This window comes from Panthera uncia, chromosome F2 (assembly GCF_023721935.1).
Source record: "Panthera uncia isolate 11264 chromosome F2, Puncia_PCG_1.0, whole genome shotgun sequence".
Classification (NCBI taxonomy): Eukaryota; Metazoa; Chordata; class Mammalia; order Carnivora; family Felidae; genus Panthera; species Panthera uncia.
In genome coordinates, this window is record NC_064812.1 from 28,646,813 (window position 1) to 28,671,549 (window position 24,737).

General features: G+C 37.2%; 1 protein-coding gene across 1 annotated transcript in view; it reads right to left on the reverse strand.

Annotated features, from left to right (window-relative positions):
• Positions 1-24,737, reverse strand: part of PKHD1L1 (PKHD1 like 1) — a 160,170-nt gene that overhangs the window by 48,745 nt on the left and 86,688 nt on the right. Inside the window, exons 47-58 of the mRNA XM_049633010.1 lie at positions 23,262-23,503; positions 22,068-22,204; positions 19,001-20,030; positions 17,262-17,453; positions 12,844-12,995; positions 11,588-11,747; positions 9,380-9,551; positions 6,016-6,104; positions 5,512-5,660; positions 3,399-3,528; positions 1,400-1,518; positions 608-737 (exon numbers count right to left, since the gene is read on the reverse strand). Coding sequence (XP_049488967.1) covers positions 608-737; positions 1,400-1,518; positions 3,399-3,528; positions 5,512-5,660; positions 6,016-6,104; positions 9,380-9,551; positions 11,588-11,747; positions 12,844-12,995; positions 17,262-17,453; positions 19,001-20,030; positions 22,068-22,204; positions 23,262-23,503 — 2,702 coding nt within the window. The remainder of the gene's footprint in view (positions 1-607; positions 738-1,399; positions 1,519-3,398; positions 3,529-5,511; positions 5,661-6,015; positions 6,105-9,379; positions 9,552-11,587; positions 11,748-12,843; positions 12,996-17,261; positions 17,454-19,000; positions 20,031-22,067; positions 22,205-23,261; positions 23,504-24,737) is intronic.

Sequence of the window (24,737 nt, forward strand, 5' to 3'; positions counted from 1 at the left end):
ATAGCTGAAGTTCTCATGAGTACCAGAAGCATCTGTATGGCTTTTCTAACATAACACCCCTGTCTGCTACCACTTTCTTAGATTCAGATGAAAGTAGAATGTCAAATGGGGAAAGAGTGGGTGCTGGGATAGCCCTGATCCTGTAAGTTGAAAGATCATCTTCAGATGATTCTGATGAATTCCTTCTATCCTTGAGAATTATGGTTCTACCATTTTGTTGTAGCTTTTCTAAATGCAGTTATAGGTGAGAAATGTGTTAACAAAACAAATTGGGACAAAGATTCTCTTGGCTCAAGGGTTCTCAAAATTCACGTGGATGAGAATCACCTAGAAGCTTGCTTAAAACAGAAAGTGCTAACTTTACCCCCATGGGACGTTACATGTTAGTCTTTGCTGAATATTTGCTGAATGAATGAATGCATATAGCAGGGACTATTGGAAGCCAATACAGTAGTGCCCCTTGGGTACTAGTACCAATCAGAGTGAAATGTTCCTCAAAAATGTTAGATTTTTAAATCAAATAGTTGTAATTACAAAGGAGATCACTAAAAATGTGGACATTTCAAGGCATGTTAATTACATATCTATTTAAAGAACAGCTACTTACCAAGGTGAGTGTAGGAAAGGGTATCATTGAGAATCAGAATTTTCTGGTCATGCAGGACTTTAATGATACTTCTAGTTTCTGTCTGGTGGAAATCATAGCTTGTAGTTGTTATCACAATCTCTTCTCCCTCCTTAGAAAAATTCAAGTGCCAAATTCAAGAACAATTTTCAAAATAGGTTTCTATTTCTTAATAATAACTTTTAAAATTCTAATTTAATTTATATCTGATTAGCAACATGGTATTATCAGAAAGAACAAACATACATTGAGGTCTCTAAAAATAAATATGCTTGTGTTTGATATGAAGAATTCTAAATTATGATTTATCTCAACATCTCCTCAAATTTAATTCAGTCACTAAATAAAATCACAGGCAATATACTTTTAAGAAATTAAATAGATCAAAGCAAATATATTCATATTTATATTAAAAACTGGTCAGTACAATATTCTTAAATTTTGCCAGTTTTTTTAATATAATTAACTATTACTTGATATTCCTGAAATATGGGAAAGACACACATAAAAAATTTTTTTCCATTCAAAAACTTTCATATTTTCCTTTCATAACTAAAGATAAATAGTGTTCTTTATATATTCTGAAGGACCTTTAAAATCCCAATTTTTAAATGCCTACTATCAGGTCAGCTTCTGAGTGCAAGTTAATGCAAAATATATGTTTCTTATCTGATCAATCCTATGGAAAAAAAATGTGCATGAGAATAAAAAAGAAACCTTTGTAAGTTGACCCACTGTGTGTATTCAGTTCCCACCACATAATATTTCCTGTACCTGCCAATCCACAGCATCCATTAGAGATAGGACTTTGGAACCAGCCTCTGCAGTTTCTGAGAGCTTAGTTTTATATATTGAACGTGGAAATCCATGAAGATCCAGCTCACCAAACACCCCTGAAATAGAAAAGCTTCTATTTATTCACCACATAGTACTGAGTTAGGTGCTAAGATAAAATGAAACCATTCATTTTAATAAATGATTGGATATTTTAGAATGAATGGAATGAAGTTGGATATCTGCTCAGGGTTATACAAGATGGCTTTGGCTCTTTGAGCCACTTCTAGGAATCTGGTCCATAGAAATTAAAGCCAGCACACAAGGATACATGAATGAGAATGCCCACCATAATCCTAGAAAATATTGGAAAAATGGAATAAATCTAAATGTACATCAATAAGAGAATGATGGAATAAATTATAATATACTAATACATTAGGGTAATATGCTATAAAAAGAAAGAGTGTTATCTGTAAATATTGACGTAGAAAGATATCCATAACATGTTAACTGAGAAAGAAAACTGCATAGGAATATATTTAGTTTGACCATGTTTTTGTAAAAGGCACAATACTATAACCACAAATCAATATATGCAATATGAATGTACACATATATAAAGAACATGAGAAGACATGTAAAAACTGCTAATTTTTTACATGATACTAGATACTAGTTTCCTCATGATGGGGTAGTATTGGAAAGATGTATACTTTTTCTTAATATTTTTTATTGATATCGTTTATGTTGTTTGAAATGTTACTTTTGAAACAAAAAAATAAACACATAAAAGCAAGTTCTTTTTAAGATGGAATTTGTCTGCCTTGGAACACTTACCAGTGGAGAGCTGACTCCTTCAGTCAAAGCCATTTTTTATGCCCCTATTTACTGATGGTCACTGTTTAGAAATTGTATGGCAAAGCGACTGCAGCACATGCTTGTATGTATCTTTCCAACAGATATGCAGCAGTGTTAATAAACTTGGTTATTAATCATGACCAAATAAACCCTCTCAGTTCCTTTACTTTCCAGGCTCAGATAGGAATACGTACAGCCATACACATCCAACAGGAAAGTATAAAGTTCAGCAACAGTTGTGACAGGATAACTGATGGCAGTCAACTGATTCACAGATTATTAACACTATAAGTAGAATAATGTGTAGAAAAGTTACCTTTTAAGGGAAAAGCACTAAGATATGAGAAAGTATGATTATTTATAAAAAGAGACAGTTATAAAGAAAACCAGATTGGAGAAATAATACACATATGGAGAGATTAATATTAGTTTTGCAATGAATTATATTTTGGTTTCAGATACGCACATCTATACCTATTTTAGTGTGACATGATTTATTTAAACATTTTAAAATTTATTTTTATAATGCTTTACTATAAATAAATGTCTGTAAAGTCTTCTGATACCATAACATCATGAACTGGTAAGTATTTCAGTGCCATATGTCTTAAAATAGATTCTCAGGGCAACTGGGTGGCTCAGTTGGTTGAGCGTCTGACTTCAGCTCAGGTCATGGTCTTGTGGTTTGTGAGTTCGAGCCCCGCATCGGGCTCTGTGCTGACAGCTCAGAGCCTAGGGCCCGCTTCAGATTCTGTGTCTCCCTCTCTCTGACCCTGCCCCGCTCATACTCTGTCTCTGTCTCTCTCTCTCTCTCAAGAATAAATAAACATTAGGGGCGCCTGGGTGGCTCGGTCGGTTAAGCGTCCGACTTCGGCTCAGGTCATGATCTCACGGTCTGTGGGTTCTAGCCCCGCGTCGGGCTCTGAGCTGACAGCTCAGAGCCTGGAGCCCGTTTCAGATTCTGTGTCTCCCTCTCTCTGTGACCCTCCCCCGTTCATGCTCTGTCTCTCTCTGTCTCAAAAATAAATAAACATTAAAAAAAAAAATTAAAAAAAAAAGAATAAATAAACATTAAAAAAATTAAAAAAAATAGATTCTCAAAACTGACATGATACTTTTGGTATCTGGAAACACATACCTAAGACCTTTGATCCTTGATTTGGTCCTTCTGGAAGTGCCCAGTCTGGAGTAAAATGATTTCCTCTAAGAACAATCTGTAATTCTCCTTTAAAAGGGTTATCTTCCCAGCCACCAATCAATCTACCTCCCTGCAGTGAAGCAGAAAATTGTTAATACTTAAAAATTGGGCAGAAAAAAATTTCACCCATAAAAATGGAATTAGAAAGATACTGGTAGCCTCCTCTAGTAAAAATGAATGAAATTTGTTATACAAAGAACAGTATTGTATCTGGAAGCGACCTTGATTTAACCCTGTCACTTTGGGATAGGCTGCTTAAATGATTTTTCGAAGTCGGACTTACTAGCTACTTATTGTCAGCACTGTCTTAAAGCTGAGACCTGCTTAGACCTAAACTAGTGCTACTGGACAGATGACGTTTTATTTTAGCACAATATGACATATATGAAGTACACTCCTCACAATTCCAAGCTGTGCCCATTAGGAGGCCTCATTGTTTTGTTTTTTCAAATTTTTATTTAAATTTTAGTTAACATATAGTGTAATACTGGTTTAAGTAGTAGAATTTAGCGATTCATCACTTACATACAATATCTACTACAAGTGCCCTCCTTAATGCCCATCATCCATTTAGCCTACCCCCCACCCATCTCCCTCTGTCAACCCTGTTTGTTCTCTTAATGGTTTGTTTCCCTCTCTCCCTCTTTTTTTTTCCCCCTTTCCCCTATGTTCATCTATTTCGTTTCTTAAGGAGCCCTCTTTGTTGATAATAATAGCTACTACTAAATGCTTGCTGATTCTCTGCCAGGCATAATGTGTAAGGCTTTACATACATTATATCATTTGACCTTTACACTAAGCCCATGAATTGCTGTTATTATTCTCACTTGATAGGGGAGAAAACTGTTGCTAAAAGCGGTCATTACCCAAGGTTCCCAACTGAGGTAAGGACTCAGTCGTACCTTTAATTTACCTCAAAGCTCATGCATCTAAATACTAAAATACTGCATATCTTTAAAGCAGTAAAGGCCTAGTTTTAGCAAAGAAAAGTTACTACTACTTTTATTTTCTTAGGACACTTAACAGCTTTTTGGCTAGGCCATTGTTTTTAATTAACAATAAAAACTGACAGAACAATTCAACCAATTATACTGTTACATATTCAAGACAGTCTGAGCTTTATGAGAGAATGAGGTGATTGTTCCAAACAACTGAAATATTTTTAGTAATCTTCTCCTGTTGTCATAATTCCATCTATGTCCATTCATTTTAAGAAACACTGTTTTCTTAAAAAAAGAAAAGGTTTATGGGGCGCCTGGGTGGCTCAGTTGGTTAAGCGTCCAACTTCAGCTCAGGTCACGATCTCGCGGTCCATGAGTTTGAGCCCCATGTCGGGCTCTGGGCTGATGGCTCAGAGCCTGGAGCCTGCTTCCGATTCTATGTCTCCCTCTCTCTCTGCCCCTCCCCCATTCACGCTCTGTCTCTCTCTGTCTCAAAAATAAAATAAACGTTAATGTTAAAAAAAAAAAAAAAAAAAAAAAAAAAGAAAAGGTTTAAATTTTTTATTTTTTTTCCACAACTCCTGGAATTGGATTCTCTGGTTGTTGGAGCAAGTTGTGGTTTAGCTTTACCTAACAATAATACAAATATTCTACGTAGGATTAAAAATGGGCAAACTTCACAGTAAAAAGTAGCATAATTACTCCCTAAGGAATGTGTGGCCACCAGTTTAAAGGGCAGCAGAAATATATTGGACTTATATCATAGGTTAGAGCCAGTTGTGTTTTTTATTCACATCGATGGAACATATGTTCTTATAGTTTTTTTAATGTTAACTTATTTGAGAGAGAGAGAGAGAGAGAGACAGAAAGCGAACGGGGAAAGAGCAGAGAGAGAGGGAGACACAGAATCCGAAGCAGACTCCAGGCTCTAAGCTGTCAGCACAGAGCCTGACGCGAGGCTAGAACTCACAAACTATGAGATCATGACCTGAGCTGAAGTCTGACGCTTAACCGACTGAGCCACCCAGGCACCCCTATAATTTTTTCAGTAAATCTCCAACATCCTAGAATTAGACTAATAAAGGTATAAATTGTAAGACCCTTCCTCCTACCTGAAGCAATATGTAGGTAGCATTTAGAACAACTTTTCTGTAAGAAGACTCTGCAGCTCCCACACTGTGTTTATCTTCCAGTTCTAGAACTCCCCAAATAATGAGACTTTCCATTGGCGGAATATCTGTGTCTGCTACAATCCATGTTCCTATAAAACAATGCTTTATTATGAGAAATATAACATAATCCATAAACTATTGCCTGTAGATAAAAACAATGACAACCTTATCAGTGAGCCCTGGTTTTGAAGTTTGCAACCCTTTTTCCACACAATGACTTATTCTTATCTCTCCCAGGAAATGTTATCCTTAATCTTCAGGTTGAAATCCACATAAAACCCAGAAGGCTAGGTCTGGTACCCAGGACACAATAATAGAATCCATCTCTTCACATTTGCTCTTTCCCCAAGGTGTGCTGCTTAAAGGTGGAATGTAACTATTGTCGTATCTATCCTAACGTCACATAAATATAGGCATTTCATTTACTTACATTTATATACTTACCTTCAGGAATAACCACATTTGCCCCTGGGTGAGGTATGGTATAATTATTTTCTCGAGATGATTGCCAAAAAGAATCATTTGACCATAAGCTGAAAAGAGAAGAGAAATGATTCCATTAAGTACTATCTCTATATACTTAATGACCATCTCCTTCCGGTGTACCACTATAATAGATGTTTCGGGGACGACAGAATGTAAATTAGAGAATTTATACATTGTCACTAAGCAGACGAGCTGATAGGTGCAATTGGTAGGACACTTAACACATATGACTACATATACAGCTTTTTTTTCTCCATCGAAGAAAACTTCCTTTCCATCTACAGTCTGAATCACTTTTTCTCCCACTAAATCCTCATTGTAATACCCTCATTTTGGCTAAGATGTAAATTACTTAATTTCCTTATAAGATTTCACATGACAGAAAGTGAAAAGAAATGTATCCTGGGGCACCTCGGTAGCTTAGTCAGTTAAGCACCCAACTCTTGATTTCAGCCCAGGTCATGATCTTGCAATTCATGAGTTTGAGCCCTGCAACTGGGCTCTGTGTCAGCATGGAGTCTGCTTGGGATTCTCTCTCTCTCTCTCTCTCTCTCTCTCTCTCTCTCTCTGAATGTCTCTGGCTCACTCTCTCTTTCTCTTTCTCTCAAAAAATAAAATAAAATATTTTTTTGAAAAAGAAAAGGAATGCATCCTTTGTCCATTTAAAGACCCTTACATGTGGTGCTACTGCATGGGGAAAGGGGAAATAGGATATGGTCAGTTAGATTCTGTGAAGGGAGGGATGGAATTGGCGATGTGAATTGGCAATGATGAGTCAATGAGGTTAAGCCCCTGGGCTGGAGTCAGGGATGGTAGGTGTACAACCAGAGTGAGGGTTATGTTAAACTGAAATAGATATAAAAAGTGCTTTGGGGGAGAGGCAGTCTCCTCTTTTCATCACTATACTTTCCAGAAACCACCTCAAGTCCAAATTGTTGTAAAGAATATTATTATAAAGGTGATGATATTTTCCTACTGGAAAACATTCACAATCAGTGGTTGCTTCCTTAGCTAGTAAAAACTTTAAAAATTCTATGATACTAATTCTGGAATTCTAAAAAAGGGTCAATATACAGTTTGGTTAAAAGTGTACTTGTAGTATACATTTGAATTACTAATTTTATCATTAAGAAATGTGTTAATCAAAAATTCTGTTACAAAAATTTGTTTTAATAGTTTTAAAACTGAGGTTAGCAGTTAGACTGACAATAATACATTATTTTTCAAGAAGCAATTTTAGGGAAGGTTTGTTTAAGGTTGTATCTTTCTAACTAAATAACCTGGCCAGCATTGTACAGATTGGATAATTGATTTTATCTAGCTCTTCTCAAGATTAATAGCCTTTCATTCTTACCCCTACCAGCACTATACCATGCATTTTATACATTCTTCTTCTTACTGCCCATCGTTATAATCAATGAAATGAAGCCTAATACTTCTTAAACTAAGCATATGTGTGTTGAATAGCTAGAGCTTTACATCCTAATCTTGAGGTACCAGCTCTGGATCAAGATTCTGTTTGTTTTTACTGATAGCATTATCTGCATAATACTAATTAACAAATCCAATTATAGCCATTTCTAGAGAGCAGAACTCATACTATGAAAGGGAAAAACCCTATTCTAAGACCTATTCACATAGCATAACAACATATTCCTCTATCACATTCTGGTCTAGACCAATCTAAACCTATTATGTGAGTCATAATGAATATTAATTAAATTTTCAACTATTTTTTCTACCCTAGACTACATAAGGGCTTTTTGGTCAATAACCCTGATGGCCCATGTCTCTTACAAAGCTCTCTAGAGTCTTTTCATGAGCCTTTCTTCACTGTCCCTCTGTAATGCTGACAGAGTAGCAAAAGTGGTCTTTCCAAAATGCAATTTGGAGTATGTTACTTCTCAGCTGAAAATCATTTAAAAGCTTCTACTTCTTAATACTAACTGCCTGCCTGAGCTGAATGGTCTGATGTCTACCTGTTTCCAACAATATTTCCAGGCTACTCTCTTCTGCTCACCAGGGTCCAACCATGCTGATTTTCTCTCTGTTCCTAGATATACCACACTCTTTCCCACTTCAGGGCCAAGATGCTTCCTTGGCTTAGAACACTCCTCTCCCACCCTTCCCATGGTCCTCTCTTCCTCACCCTTTGGCTCTCAGCTGGAATTTCCCATCCTTTCTAACCATTCCACCCAAAGGAGGTCCCTGTCATGTTGCTCTCTGTCCCAGCCCCTAACCATTGCCCTTATAACCTTTATTACAACTTACACTCATGTGCTTTATTTTCTCTTTACTTTTTTGTTTCTTTGCTTTCTTTTGTTGGCATCTATCTCTTTGGATAGAATGTGAGTGCAATGAGGGCAGGGACCACATCTTTGTTGTTTACAATGGACTCCCCAATGCTCAGCACAGTGTCTGGGGCATAGCAGGTGCTCAGCACATTTTTTTTAAATGATTGGGTTAATATATAAATAAATTCAATTATTCTTTTTGTATAGTAGCTACTGTAGTATGTCTATATTTTGAAATGTAATTCACCTAATAAGAAATATTGAGGCATACTTGATGCATAGTAGTAGGCTCTTAAGTGCCCACTAAATGTTAGCTTTTATCATCACTAACATTATTTTTATGATTACTTGTCCATAAAGGACAAAAATAACATAAAATCAGGATCATACCTTTAAGGGTCTTAAAGGCTAGTACAGTCATCACATACTAGTTCCATGATGTATGGTAATTGCTATAACACAAGGTAGAGATGACATTTCACATGAGACATAAAGGTAAAGGTCTGTGTAAGTTTCAAAGACAGAAAAATCATTTTTAACTAGGAGAATTAACATACATTAGGGAATCAAACATTTGAACTAAAATAAGTTGTATTACAAGATTTGGCCATGATAGTTATTCTAGACAAAGAAGACATGACCTGCTAAGAAAGCATTGGATTAATGAGGAGACTTAGTTTCTGGTGCTATTCTGAAAGTGTCATCAAAAGTTTTGTGAAGTCGCATAATTCACTAAAGGTCATTGGTGCCCGCTTTCTCACATATATAATAAGTGAGTTGGCCTAGCAATCCATATCTAACATTCTGCAAGTTTGAGATTACCAGTAACATTCACACATAATTTTTGTGAGACGTTTCCATTTTCTCATCAGGGTGGTTATAAGGCCCAAGTGAAGTAATGAGTGTGGACATGCCTGGTGACTTACAAGGCATTGTGCAGGTCCAGGGCATTATTTTCTCAACCAAGAGTGAGGTGTGAAAACCATCAAGTGCTATCAAAGGTATTAACAAACAAAAGGCCTGTATACTTATATGTGGCTGGTCGCTTCCTGGGATTTGGTTTTCTTGATGGGGGATGTATAGGAAAGCAATCCTGGAGAATGCAGCAGTAAGCTTGGAAATTAATAATAACATCTTTCACATCAGGATCCAGGGTCCCAGAAATGGGCTGGCTCTGCTGAAGTTCATTTCTTCCTGACACTGGAGGTGAAGGAAAGTATTTTAAATTAATATGATGATCAGGGCACCTGGGTGGCTCTAGTGGTTAAGTGTCTGGCTTCAGCTCAGTTCCTGATCTCAGGGTTCATGAGTTTGAGCCCCACATCAGGCTGTCTGCTGTCAGTGTGGAGCCTGCTTCAGATCATCTGTCTCCCTCTCTCTCTGCTCCTCCTCCCATTTGTGCTCTCTCTCAAAAATAAACATTTAAAAAAAAATTTAAAAACAGTAAATTCATAAGATGACTAAAGAACTTGAATGTAGACAAAGCCATGGCAACTTGAAAATATTCTTTAGATAGTAGCTTGGTAGAGCTCAAACGTATGCAATACATATGGAAAAATTCTGATGAAATGCACATGTCTTATTGAGAAGCAGTCAAACTGTCTTGACAAAACAAGTATTCTGGAACTCAAAATGTATTCTTAAATATTTATAATTGCCCCAAATAATAAAATAATAAAAATGGAAACGAAATATTTGACAGCTTCCTTTGTACTCATTTCCTCTAATTTTGTGAAATAAATGTCAGGGCCATGTGTAACAGTGTTGGTGTTATCTCAAACATAAAATGTAAGTTCTGGGACACCCGGGTGGCTAAGCCAGTTCAGCGTCTAACTCTTTTTTTTTTTCAACTTTTTTTTTTTTTTTTTTTGGGAAGGGGGGAGAAAGAGCATGAACTGGGGAGGGGCAGAGAGAGAGGGGGACACAGAATCGGAAACAGGCTCCAGGCTCCGAGCCATCAGCCCAGAGCCTGATGCGGGGCTCGAACTCACGGACCGCGAGATCGTGACCTGGCTGAAGTCGGACGCTTAACCGACTGCGCCACCCAGGCGCCCCATCAGTGTCTAACTCTTAATTTCAGCTCAGGTCATGATCTCAGGGTTGTGGAATTGAGCCCAGTGTAAGACTCTGCACTGAGCATGAAGTCTGCCTGAGATTCTCCCTCCCTCTCTCTCTCTCTCTTTCCCCCTCTGCCCCTCTCCCCACCAGCTCACTTTCTTAAATAAATAAATACATACATACATACATAAATAAATAAATAAATAAATAAATAAATAAAATCGTTAAAAAATTCTTGTAAAAAATAAAATGTAAGTTCTTAATTCAACTCAAGGCCCTTTTCTTTTCTTTTCTTTTCTTTTCTTTTTCAATATATGAAGTTTATTGTCAAATTGGTTTCCATACAACACCCAGTGCTCATCCCAAAAGGTGCCCTCCTCAATACCCATCACCCACCCTCCCCTCCCTCCCACCCCCCATCAACCCTCAGTTTGTTCTCAGTTTTTAAGAGTCTCTTATGCTTTGGCTCTCTTCCACTCTAACCTCTCTCTTTTTTTTTTTTTTCCTTCCCCTCCCCCATGGGTTTCTGTTAAGTTTCTCAGGATCCACATAAGAGTGAAACCATATGGTATCTGTCTTTCTCTGTATGGCTTATTTCACTTAGCATCACACTCTCCAGTTCCATCCACGTTGCTACAAAAGGCCATATTTCATTCTTTCTCATTGCCACGTAGTATTCCATTGTGTATATAAACCACAATTTCTTTATCCATTCATCAGTTGATGGACATTTAGGCTCTTTCCATAATTTGGCTATTGTTGAGGGTGCTGCTATAAACATTGGGGTACAAGTGCCCCTATGCATCAGTACTCCTGTATCCCTTGGGTAAATTCCTAGCAGTGCTATTGCTGGGTCATAGGGTAGGTCTATTTTAATTTTTTGAGGAACCTCCACACTGTTTTCCAGAGTGGCTGCACCAATTTGCATTCCCACCAACAGTGCAAGAGGGTTCCTGTTTCTGCACATCCTCTCCAGCATCTATAGTCTCCTGATTTGTTCATTTTGTCAAGGCCCTTTTCAACATAAATTCAGTCTCTAATCCTTTCACTCAGCAAACATTTCTTGATTCCTGCTATATGCAGGACACTGTATGGCATATTTGCTCATTAAGCTATTTTTGTCTTCCTTTAGACAAAGCATTAGATAAAAGAATCACTTCTGCCCAATGAACACATACCCAAGTAATACAGAGTACTTGTGTTTGCTTCAAGGTGCCAGTCTCCATTCTTGCTAGTATTCCAACTCAACGGATTTGAAGAGCCATTCCTCATATCAAGAACATTAAACATATCAGGATTTTGAGTGAAGTTATGAGATATGATTACATAGTCTTCTTCCTATAAAAGTTTTCCCCCAAATATGATTTCTTTTATATGGTAATATCCTACATAATATACATTAATTTTGATGACATATAGATACAGCTTATATTAAGACCTAAGTTGTGGTTTTAGTTTGTCATTTTGCATTCATATTTTGTTTAGTAACATTTACACATTTATGGAAATAATGCTAACTATATCCTAAGGCAACAAAAGTCTTTCTCTCTCTCTCTCTCTCTCTCTCTCTCTCTCTCTCTCTCTGTATATGCATACACATACACACATATCTAGAGAATATTTTATTTCTATAATGTTTGAAACATTTAAAACAATGATAGGTATTGTTTTTGGCTACACATCTGTAGTATAAGTAGAAGAATATGAATCCCAATTCAGGATACTGTTTACCACCAGAGGTGGAAAGTGGGGGAATAAGATTAGGGTAAGCCAAACAGGGGACTTCCATTTTATCTAAAAATATTTATTTTTTTAAAAAAAAATCAAAAGTAAATATACACAGAATGTTAGATTCAGATAGATCTAGGTGGTAGGCATAGAGGACTTGGCCTGTTGTTTTTTGTGTTTGATACATGAAAATACAAATTATAGGAGCACCTGGATGGCTCAGTCGGTTAAGTGTTCACCTTCAGCTCAGGTCATGATCTCGCAGTTCATGGATTGGAGCCTGGTGTCAGGCTCTATGCTTATAGCTCAGGGCCTGGAGCCTGCTTTGGATTCTGTGTCTCCCTCTCTCTCTCTCCCTCCCCACTCGTGCTCTGTCTCTCTCTTCTCTCAAAAATAAATAAACATTAAAAAAATTTTTAATAATACAAATTATAAAGCCTTTGACTGGTACCTGGAACATCATAAGCACTCAATAAATGCTAGTTATTATTACGGTGATAATAAAAGGACACCAGCTTAGTATTATGGGAATACGGCAGAGATTGTTGACTTCGATTCCTACACAAGGTTCCTTTTTTTTGGCTGCTTAGATTCAGGGTGGGTCATGAAGTGTGTGCAGGTCAGCATGTGAGGCAAGCACCTTCCATGCTGCATTCGTGTTATATGCAATCATAATTATTAGAAGATGAATTTTATAGCTCTTTACCTTAAATCCATAGAATGTTGATGTATAGGATATGTTGGTTATGTGACCTACATGTTTAAAATACCAGTTAATGTGCTTTGCATTTGGAATCAGAGCCATCCATCCAGACATATGAGTCAGTCGTTTCTTCTGAAATGGAACAATGCTTGTGCCTATAGCAGAATGCAAAACAAACAAATAATAGTGATCTCTATCTCTAGAAAATTCCTATTTTTACCAAGAAGTGCAAATGTCAAATATTAGACAAGTCAACGGAAGTCTCTGAAGAAGTCAACATAGCATTTCATTACTTATATTCTAAATGTCTTTGTTAACTGAAGGCCCCAATGTTTAATATTCCACTTAACTAAAATACAAAATGCTTTCTCACTTAGAATTCTGAACTGAGATGACATCATTATTCCTTAGGGAAAGATAAAATTCAAACATGATGATGATTATGACCACTATGGCAAAAGTGTTTAAATATATTATTAACACAGTTCTTTAAGTATTATTGGTCTAAAATATAATTCTTTTGAGGAGTCCCTAGGTGGCTCAGTTGGTTAAATGTCTGACTCTAGATTTTGGTTCAGGTCATGATCTCATGGTTCGTGGGATTGAGCCCTGTGCCAGGCTCTGTGCTTACAGCGTGGAGCCTACTTGGGATTCTCTCTTTCCCTCTCTCTCTGTGCCTGCGCTGTGCGTGCATTCTCTCTCTCTCTCTCAAAATAAATAAATACATAAAAATTTAAAAAAAATATGTACTGTGTTGCTATTCTTTTAAGAACTTAATTCTTCAGGATGCTTCATTTGCAGGGCATGTCAATATAAGTTCTAATTCTTTATTAGATTTCCTGTATTTGTTGAGTTAACAAAATATGAGTAACAAGTACTAATGGAAAGATTTGATTTAAAGCTCTTAAGGATCTAGGTTGCCACTAGACTTACCATGAACAGTGGCCATGATACCCTAAATTTTGTGAACAACAAACTTGGGACCTAAACTACCTGTTATGAGAAAAAAATATTTAATTTGGTAATTCTTGTTCATGAGAGAGTGCCTGACAACTTCAGCTAAAGATTTGAAAAGAATTCTTACAATGTAAAGAAGAGATCTATGATTAATTGCTTACATTCTATTTTTTCCATTCCCTTCCCTCTCTCTTGTCATCTCTGATTGAACTTTATGCTAAATTTGCAAACTCTTCCCTTATAAATTTAGGAAGAGGAAGCTACAAGAAAGACTATAAAATAAACTCTCATCCTTTTTCTTTGGAGAATGAGGCAAAAAAGTTCCAATATCAAGGAGGAACAAATTCATTAATTCTTAAGCTTGTGAATTAGCACTGCATTTAAAAAGGTCATGAGCAGAGACCCTGAAAACATACAGTTCCAAATGACCTCCAATGTATGAGAAGAACTATGATGATTTCAATTTTATTCAGTGAGTATTTATTCCTCTCTCTTCCTTAAGTGCAGTGTAGACTCCTCAGGCCTATTGATGTTGGGGGACCAGACACTCATAACCATTTGAAAAGTGCTAGCTGAGTGAGCCTTGCCATCTTGAGCCTCTGGTTGCAATGCAGAGATCCTGCCCCAGGGAGCTGGCTCTCCTTTCAGCATGTGCTCTGGAATAAACACACATGGAACAACCTGAATTCAACTGTTGGGGAGGAGCAGAGCCCACTGGTTCCTCACCTTCAGGCAAAGCATCCTAGCCGAGCACAGCCAAGATCACCCAACCCCCAGTCCTCAGACACGAGAGTGAAAACAAATGATTGTAGATTTAAGCTATTAAGTTTGGGGACAGTCTGTCAGGAAGCAATAGCTGACTTAGATAAGAGTTCATGAAAATCATCCACAACCCCTAGAATTTGCTCTATGTTTGGCAGAACCAACCTCCACCAAAGTTTTTCTGATGCATGGAATTATACTTTAAGCTGAACTTCCTTCATGATTGTTTTGTAAATAAAACTAATTATCATTTTTAATAGTTATTTTTGTTTTCTTAATTTTTTTTCAGATGCATTCATTTTCAGCATGTTGATTTTAAGCATCTTGGACTGAAATTTGAAATTGATATTTAAAAAAATAGTATCATTAAAAGTAAGTGTCTCAGATTAATTTGCCATCTGGTCTATAGTATCACTAACAGTGTCAAAAATTAATTTACCATCTGGTCTAACTTTACATATGAATTCATAAAGATATGTATATTCATACATATATACATAAAGATACACACATCACCATGTATAAGACCCTTTGATAAAGATATCTAAAGATATATGTAAAGTTATATCAAATCTTATTTCCCACTTTTCTAGTATATTTGTTGAACTTTTGATTCATTTAGTATATATATAAAATGAGAACAAGTGATCTTTTTTTTTGTTTTTAATTCTTAGTACTAAGTAATTTTATTTGGATTTAATGGAGATAAAATAAAAATAGTCAAATTTGCTTGACTATGAAAATTGATTTATTTTTTATGTCACATTATAAAGGAAAATACCTGGCATGATGTTTTCTCTACTCTGTAATTTGGTCTGGGTACTACAACTAATTCCATTGTAATTCAATGCTTACTGAGTCTCCACTATCGCAATGTCTTGTATTGAGCTATGTGGGTGACAGAAAGATAAATTTATAGATCTTGCCACCAAGGTGTTCAGTTTAGTAATTAAATAAAAATCTTCATTCCTGAAAGGATCAGACAAAAAGGCACAGAGAGACTTCACAAGAAAGCTATAATCTCATAAATTCAGAAATATTAGACTTCTTAAATCAAAAATAAAAACAAATGGGGCACCTGGGTGGTTCTGTTGGTTAAGCGTCCTGCTCTTGGTTTCGGCTCAGGTCATGATCTCACTGTTTGTGGATTTGAGCCCAAGTTGGGCTCCATGCTCACAGCATGGAACCTGCTTGGGAGCCTCTCTCTCCTTCTCTCTGCCCCTCCCCCACTCTCTTCCTCTCTCAAAATAAATAAACTTTTAAAAAATGAATAATAACACAAATAAAAAAACTTCTAAAATCATCGCTACTGCCACCACCACCACCACCACCAAAAAACCAACAATGACAAAAAACAAACCCTAAACTACAGACTCAAAATGTTTAAATATTACTACTGAAAAATAGTTAAAGGCATGTATATTTTTTTATTACGCTGTATATTTAAAATAATTTCCTCACAGTGGTTTGTACATCTCTGAGTCCTCTGGAAAATTATCTTAGACCACGTTTTATAAAAAGCTAATGTTCAGTCATAAAGTATTTGAAGATATGATTAAAACTTTTATCATAAGTAACTATTTGATAACATAATAATGGGAAATATTAATGTATTATCTCATCAGACAAAATAGCTTCATTTCCTTTTGGTGTTTTGGTTCCTTTTTGTTTTAGCTTCTCAGTTTTTAATCAGAAGAAAACATTCATAGATACTTTGCTTAAAATATTGTTTATTGTACCACTGTCTCTAAAAGTTTAAGTGATGTTGCTCCATCCCAGACATCTGGTAATCACAAGAAAAGGAATGGCTGCTGGGTTCATGTTTTTAAGCCACTGAGATAGTGGGTATAACCATTACCCAGAGAGTTGCTGTATGACCTTTTCAATTCATAGGAGGAAGAAACTCTAGTAAGAATGTTTTAAAAGTTAAATAAAATAACTGATAACATCATAATAAATGATAAAAGAATTGCTTCGTACTTACTGTTTCCCCTGCAGATCTACTGTCCACTATTCTTCATGAGTTTGGACAGTGGGGAGCAGAGGAAGAAGAGAGGCAGAGAGGAATGTGTAATGAGCTCATTAGTCCCCTGACTCTCTCCCTGTGAGGAAGTAGGGGGTTCTCGGTGGGCTCCTGCATCTCTCGACCAAAGGGCACATTCCCATTTAACTTGCTTGTTTGGCTGGTGCAAATGCCAGAGGGATCATGAATAATGACAGCAAATTAATTCAACCTAGTCAGGTAATGATGTCAAGCTCATCTGATATTCCAGGTATGATATCATTACTAAAACAAATCGGTGAACCAATAATCCCTGGCACCTGGTGTACAGCTATTGACCTAACAAATGCCCCTCCAACCCATTTCAATCAACAAATATAATCAAAAGGCTCTGCCTTCACTAGCAGGGACAACAGTGTATTTTTACCATCTTGCTCCAAGGACTATGTCAACTTTCCTACTCTCTGTAGTAATATTATCTGGAGGTTCCTTGAGCAGCAGAACATCATGCTGGTCCATGCATTTATTCGATATCCTCACATGCCCATTTTGGGTGTGTTATTTGTTTCCTGCCTGATAATGACTAATAAAAATATTATAATTTTTCCATGTTCCAAATAGTGAGTGACAACTCAAAAAGATGATGATGAAAATAGAAAAATATTTAAGTTACTAGTTTAAACTATTGTATTTCACTTACCAAAAGAGTCTGAGAGAACCACATCCTTTTCAAGCAGAGATACTGGAGAAGGCTTGTTGAATGCCAAACGGTGGAAGCTGACTGAGGCGTCACAGACAGCCCCAGGGAACCCGATGCTCCACTCGGCTTCTTGTGTGCAGTGGGAAGGGTCCAGCAATGAGCTGTATGGAATGACAGTGTGTCCTCTGTGACCTAGGAGATGGACATAAACAGCATGTTTCCTGTATCATGTTAGAAAACTAAAAAAACCAACAAAACCCCAAACTGTCTACAACATATAGCTACTGTGACCCATAGTACCAGTAACAAAATCTAAAAGTCCTGGTAATTTATTTTTTTGGCATGGGGGAATAGGACCTCATATGGAAGCTTTGCAGTGGATTCTTTGGTTAGGGAGATTATTGTAGATGTAGATGAAACAAAGGATCTGAAGAATCCATGAGAGCCAAATAAGGATGGGAAATAGGATAAGTAACTTACTCAAGGATACACAGAAGGATTCAAATCTAGGCAGTCTGACCATAGAGCCTGTACTCTTAACCAATGGACTGCCAACTACCATTAAATACCCTAGCTGAATGAATTAGATAAACTAATAAAGGTTATACAAATTTTTATAAATGAGAATCACCCAAATGTTCTCCCTATAAAAGCCACAATTAGAACAACAGTCAAAAGTCAACAACTATAGTTGAGAACTAAGTCTATTTGAATACTGAGATGAATCTTTTTCCATCTTACAAAGTCTTTCAAAAGTAAATTGTTAATATCTGTAGATTTACTTGTCAATGATCTCTTAAAGAATTATGCAGAATCCCACACATAATCCTTATGATCTTATTTAGACAAATATATCATTAAAATGTGTACAGATACTAAACTGTAGAAATTATGAATAGTTACAGAAAATGTGGTATGCTCTATGTTGAATTTTGTACTACAGTTAACATATTCTTTGAACTAATTTCAAATTCAGAATTTAGAGTGGTAAGAAAAGGACTGGGGAGCCTGGGTGGTTCAGTCAGTTAAGTGTCTGACTTTGGCTCAGGTCACGATCTTATGGTTTGTGAGTTTGAGCCCCACATCCTGCTCTGTGCTGACAGCTCGGAGCCTGGAGCCTGCTTCAAATTCTGTGTCTCCCTCTCTCTCTGCCCCTCCCCTGTTCGCACTCTGTCTCTCTCTCTCAAAAATAAATAAACGTTAAAAAATAAAAAAAAAAAGAGGAAAGAGTTAACAGTAGCCCTGTAACTTATTCCTTTCTTTTACAGTATTTTAGCAGGATATTTTTAGTTTGCTTACATTGCTTATGTAAATAAACCTGGAATATATACATTGATGGGGCATGATTAGCTTAGAGAATTTGGGTAATCGTGTAAACAGTTTCTTATCTGTATAATTAACTGAATATAAAATGAATAAGCAAAAAATTTCCCTTTGTGGTCAAAGTTCCCATAAATATTCCTCAAAATTTGCTGTTAATCCAAACCAAAGTGCAAATGCAAGAGGAAAAAAAAAGGATAAAGTATATTTTTAAAGGCTACACCTGACAATTTGGGCTTCTTCCACAAAAAGAGTGTCTCATCTGTGCCTAGTGCTGACCTATATCTTTAAATCATTGCCAAAGTTTGATGCTGGGTAAGATCTGTGATTCATGTGAGTCTGCTTTGACAGTTCAACTCTCTGTGTAAACATAAACATATTTCCAATGTATATTATCAGAGATTAGAATATAACATTACCTGTAAGTGAACCATCAACATCAATAAGTACCACTTCATGTTCCCATCGAAAGCCAGCCTTGTTTGGTGTGTGAAAATACTGGATGTCAACAAATTTTGCACTCCAACCTCCACATTTTTCATTACAAACTCCAGTGATGGATGTCACTCCCAAAGCTGCACAGTTGGGACGGTCAAAGTTCATAAAGTGTACAGAAGATACAGTCAAGCCTTCACTAAATGGGAGAACCAGGCCTTTCCTTGTGCAAAATGCAGACCCCATTCCCAGCTCATCAAGATGCCCAACTATTTTCGCATTTTTAATCACTGCTCCATTGGTTTCACCCCATCCCCCAACATATGGAGCCAGAATCCTCTTGGTCTCGATTCCAGCCTCATAATTATTTACCATCACAAAGTTATGGAACTGAAGGGCTCCTCCATTGACCCATTCAGCTCCTTTTTCACAGTTCCAAGTAGTAAGTGAATTAAATATCGCAGGCACTGGCACTGTAGAAGTACAAGATCCTGTTTGCATGGGGAAATATTCTTCAAATATCCATAGTCCAAACCAGCCTTGAGAATGAACAGTGTTGTTAAAGAATTCTCCAAGAGGAACTCTTTTTTGGCAAATGTTTCGGTCATAGGATGGCCCATCAGGATGGTTGTTCATTCGGTACCAAAAGCCAAAGTGAGTGCCTCCAGCAGCTGCATTGTGTCGTATGGTGTTGTTTGGGTTGGTTACCCAAAATGCAGCTGGGGTCACATCATCATTCAAAAGACTAGTACTTTGCTGCACAAAGACTGCCAAGTTATATTGCAAAATATTGCCATGTTCAATACCATCTTCTATAAAAAATGCTCCTCCCTTGATATCATATATAATATTCCACTCAACCAGCAGGTGATGTGTGTTATGGATAGTAACTGCTCTGTTATAGGCCTGGTGAATTGCACAGCCTCTCACATAAGATGTAAATTGCAAATCTCCGAGCAGGTGCCAATGAATTGGATATCGCCCCAAGCGGAAAGCCTGGCCAGCATGGAATATCTGTCAAGCCCAGAAATCATAGCTATTTAGTGATACACAAAGACTCATAATTTGCCTGGCTTATATTTTCTTGTTTCATAACAATCTCCAATTTTACATTAATTATTATCGATACATTTATATCTGCCATATTATTCATGTTTATCCTTTAAATCTGTTATTTGACCTTCAATCCACATTGTTTTATTCAATATATAACAGCCCATACTTGTTACCAAATGAATGAATGAACAAAAGCCATCTTTGAATCTTGTTTTTCACCTCAATCTATTACTAAACTTCCATGTTTGGCAATATAAAACCTTTCAAAGCCTTATTTTTCTCCTTCACTCTGATTCTTATATAATAATAACAAATATTTCTTGAATGTTTACCGATTGCCAGATATTGTGCTGTGTCCTATATGCATGATCAATCTTTACCACAGTCCTACAAGGTAGCCATTTGTCACCAACTTCACTTTACAGATGAAGTTTACGATGGCTAAGAATCTTGTTCATGGTCATAAAACTCCATTTAAACTCCATTAAAGGTGGTCTGATCCTAGGTTGGTGCTTTTATTAACCACTGTGCTGTGCTTTCTTTCAGTAGAGGTCTATAATCCATTAATTTAATACAGAGGATGCCAGTGTGTGGGAGTGCGTGTGCAAGTGTGCAGGTGTAATATGATCCCATAATGTTAGAAAAAATATTAGGGCATCTATTTATTTTCATTTTTCATCTAAAAATAAAAAACTGTTACTAACAATCAATACACAGATTGACCCTGACCTTATTTAGTCCATATCTCAGATGTCACATATGTGTAACATATCCTAGAAAGAGGGAGATACAGGTGTTGCCTCTACCACCCTCAATACGTTGTTTGCAGTCTGGGTGTCTCCAATTTAATAGATTTATGGATTTTACTATTCCTCTCTCTCTCACACACACCCTCCCTTCCTCCCTTCCTTCCTTTCATCATTTCATCCTTCCTATCCTCCTCCCTTTTACTGAACATCTGATAAAAACTGTGCTAAATTTTGATTATATAGACTGAATATGAGTAAGTTACAGAGGGGCTCCTAATTTCCTGGGGATAACTTGTGTATTCATTTTTTCACATATTGGTTACATTAACAATCAGTTGAGAACCTGCTGTATGCCAAGCACAGTTTCAGCTACAGGACAATCAGTAGAAAACCAGAAAGACAAAATCTCTGAACTAACTGAGTTTATGTTCTAGGGAGAGAGATTGAAAATAGATATATATATGTCAGGAGCTATGAGTAAATGAAGGAAAACAGGTTTGGGCAGTTATTTCAAATAAAGACAGTAAGGAAAGGCCTCTCTTAAGGGAGGACATTTGAGAAAGACACCTGACCGAAATGAATGTGAGCCATACAAGCATTTGCTGGAGGAGCATTCCAAGCAAAAAGAAGAGCAAATGCAAAGAACCTGAGACAGAAATGTGCTTGACAAGGAGGCCCATGCAGCTAGTACGGCATGAGCCTGGGTAGAGTCACAGGAGATAAAGTCAGAGGCCAGCTGGGGGACAGATCGTGTGGGTCCTATGGGAAGGACTTGGGCTTTTTGTTTTAGGTGTAATATAAAGCCATTGGAACAGGGTGCAGCAAGATCTGATTTATACTTTAAAAAGTTTATTTGGCTGTGGCATGGAGATTCTATTGGAGAAAGGGTGGAAGCATGGTGATTAGTTAGGAGGGAATCATAGTAGTCCAGGTGAGAGGCGACGGTGGCTTGGGTGAGGGACTGGGTGGCAGTAGTGGAGGGAGAGTGGATGCAGGTCATTATATTTTGTAGGCTGTGTGGGTAGAACTTGCTGATGAATTTTATGTGGGGTGTGAGAAAAATAAACAAAATTTTGGCATGATTTAAATGGGTGAATAATTGGGTGTATCAAAATTGTCTGTTTACTTCTCTGTCTCCTCTACCAGATCATAAGCAGCATCTGGTCAACAGCAGGAGTTCAGTGCTTAGTCACTGCCATGGATAACTTTTGGCAAACCACTGTGATTTACTAACAATGCGTCTTACCTCTACGTATTCTATTCTTCCAGTTACCATGCTAGCACCAGGGACAGGAGCATGAAACATAATGCAGCCTCCAAACTGGTCACTTCCTATCTCTTCTCCAAACTTTCCCTGGAAGCATGTCTGTGTAGCAAATTCACCTTGAAAAATATTTTTTAAGATATCATAAAGAAAAACCATGGCAAAATCCTCTAATTATATAGATCCCCCATACCTAATTATACCTTTTTATTCATACATAATTTTAATCTCATCCTGGGATATTATTTGCATTCACATCATTTCCTCCTCTAGAGAGTAAGAAAGGTAAGTACCTTATCTCGTTCACCTTTGCATTCCCTAAGGTACCTATTTCAGCATTTTTCAAAGATACTAAATAAATATTTGACTGGTTAAATTAATACTAATAAAGATATTTTTTTCTTACTATCTCTGAAGCTTTGCCCCAATATTTGGAGATTAACATAATGCAAATCCTATATTTGTATAGCACTAGAATATGCATATTGCCACTTAATTCCTATAACTACAGTAAGTAGGCAGAACAGGAAACATTCTTATTTTAAACAGGATGATATTAGGTTTCATGAACTGGAATCAGAATGTAGGTTATGTGACACTGAATCCAGAGAACCTTTTCTAATATAACCCACTGAAGAAAAGTCTATCTTTAAACCATATTTCTTAATATTTAACTATATACATCATATTGTAATGGTATTTTTATTACATAAAAGCATCTATCTATCTATTATCTATCTATATATACACGCATACACACACAGGCACACATATAAGAACTGAGGTAAGCTATGGAATCATTTCTTGTCTAATGACACTTGAGTGGAAGAGACACGTCTCTTCAGGACCAAAGTGATTAACTGCTATTGCTTGACTCCCTGGCCATCCCATTGCCCTGTCCCCGAGATCACAGAGGCCTATGTTGAGGTGGAGTCTCCATCAGCCTATATCCTAGAATCATAACAATGAGCATATTGGACACGTGCACATGAGTGAGAAATAAACCTTTCTCATTTTAAAGAGAAATGCCATTTGAGGTTTATTTAGTACTAGAGCATAACCTAGTATGCTCTTTCAACAGCAGTTTTTAACTGGGGGTGATTTTTCTCCCAGGGAGCACTTTTACAATGTCTGGAAACAATTTACAAGCTGACACACTCAGGTTGCTAAAATTACCCGTGTCAAATCCATCAGGACATGCTGGAATTTTGTGATTCCACTCCATAGTATCAGATCCTCTTATTAAAATATTCCTTGTGAGAATTCCAACTTCCGCTCTTGCTTCAAACAGAGTTCCATCAGGGAGTGTGACAGTGATTCCTAAGTGTGTGTAATTCAGCGGGTCAGTGAGCACTACGTTTGTGCCATCAGCAGATACAGATGCAATGGTGCGTTTTTCATTCTCTCGTTGACCGTGTCTGTAAAAATTTCAACAAAAACCCTTCCAGATTAATCTAAATCAACATAATCTTGTTTCAGTGCATTTGTTTTATGCTCTCTGAACACTCCATCTATAAACTAGGAAATTTTTAAATGTCTTACAATATTCTGAAGAGGAATTCGAAAATGGTGTTTAACTCTTTCTTAGAGTGAGCAAATTTTATAAATGCATTTCAATTAAATAAATATGTTCCCAGTGCTGCAGTTGTTTAGAGAGAACTGGACTAATTCCTATAAAGTATTCAAATAAGCCATTCACTTAAAACTTTGAAGATCACACTCAGTAGTCCTCCACTGCGAATGATTATATCTGCCCATGAGACATTTGGCAATGCCTGGACACATTTTCGGCTGTCACAAATGGGGGTCCGACTGGCATCTAGTGGGGAGTGGCTATGGATATTTCTAAACATCCTATAACACAAGGGGCTGCCCCACACAAGAAAGACTTGTCAGGCCCAAAGTGTCAACAGTGCTGAGGTTGATAAGCCATTGGAAGTTTCTGAGTAGGGAAAAGACAAGACTGAGGGGAAGTATATGAAGCCTTATTTCTACCACTTCTTCAAAACACCTCCAATTCCAGCCACAGCAAAAGGACCTCTCGATTCTATAATATACTCACTCATGTATTCAGTCATTCAGCAAACATTTATTGAGTGTCTAGCTGGTTTTCTAGGCACAGAGCGAAGGATGCCAAGTAGAAAGTACCCCTGACTTTACAGAGACGTGTGTGCCCGTGCCTGATTGTGTCTTATCTACCGAAGTGTGTGACTGGTGTTTTCAACAGAGGTAAGGTTAGGGGAGTTATTTCTGTGTCTTCCTGACCTTCCCTTTTGACTCATCTCTCCCTTGGCAAATCTTTTTCCTCTTTTAAATACTAGTTCAAATGACAACGTCACATGCAAACTGGGTAAAAAGACACCTCTCTCAACTTTCCCAGCCCTTCTTCTGGATTCCCAACACACTCTACCTCATGCCCTGTCAGTGCCCACCATTGCCACACTGCAGGCCCATCATGTCTGCTGTGGCTCTCCTATCTGCTTCTTCGTCCTTTCCACTACCTGGCTGCTCCTGCAGGTAAGGCACCCAGAGGTTAAGTCATTTTGTGTGCTGAGCGCTTAGTACAGTGCCTGTCACAACTCAGGAACAGTGTTTGATTGATTTAACAAATTAATGCAGAACGAATTAGTGAGGGGAGGAAAATAGAGGAAT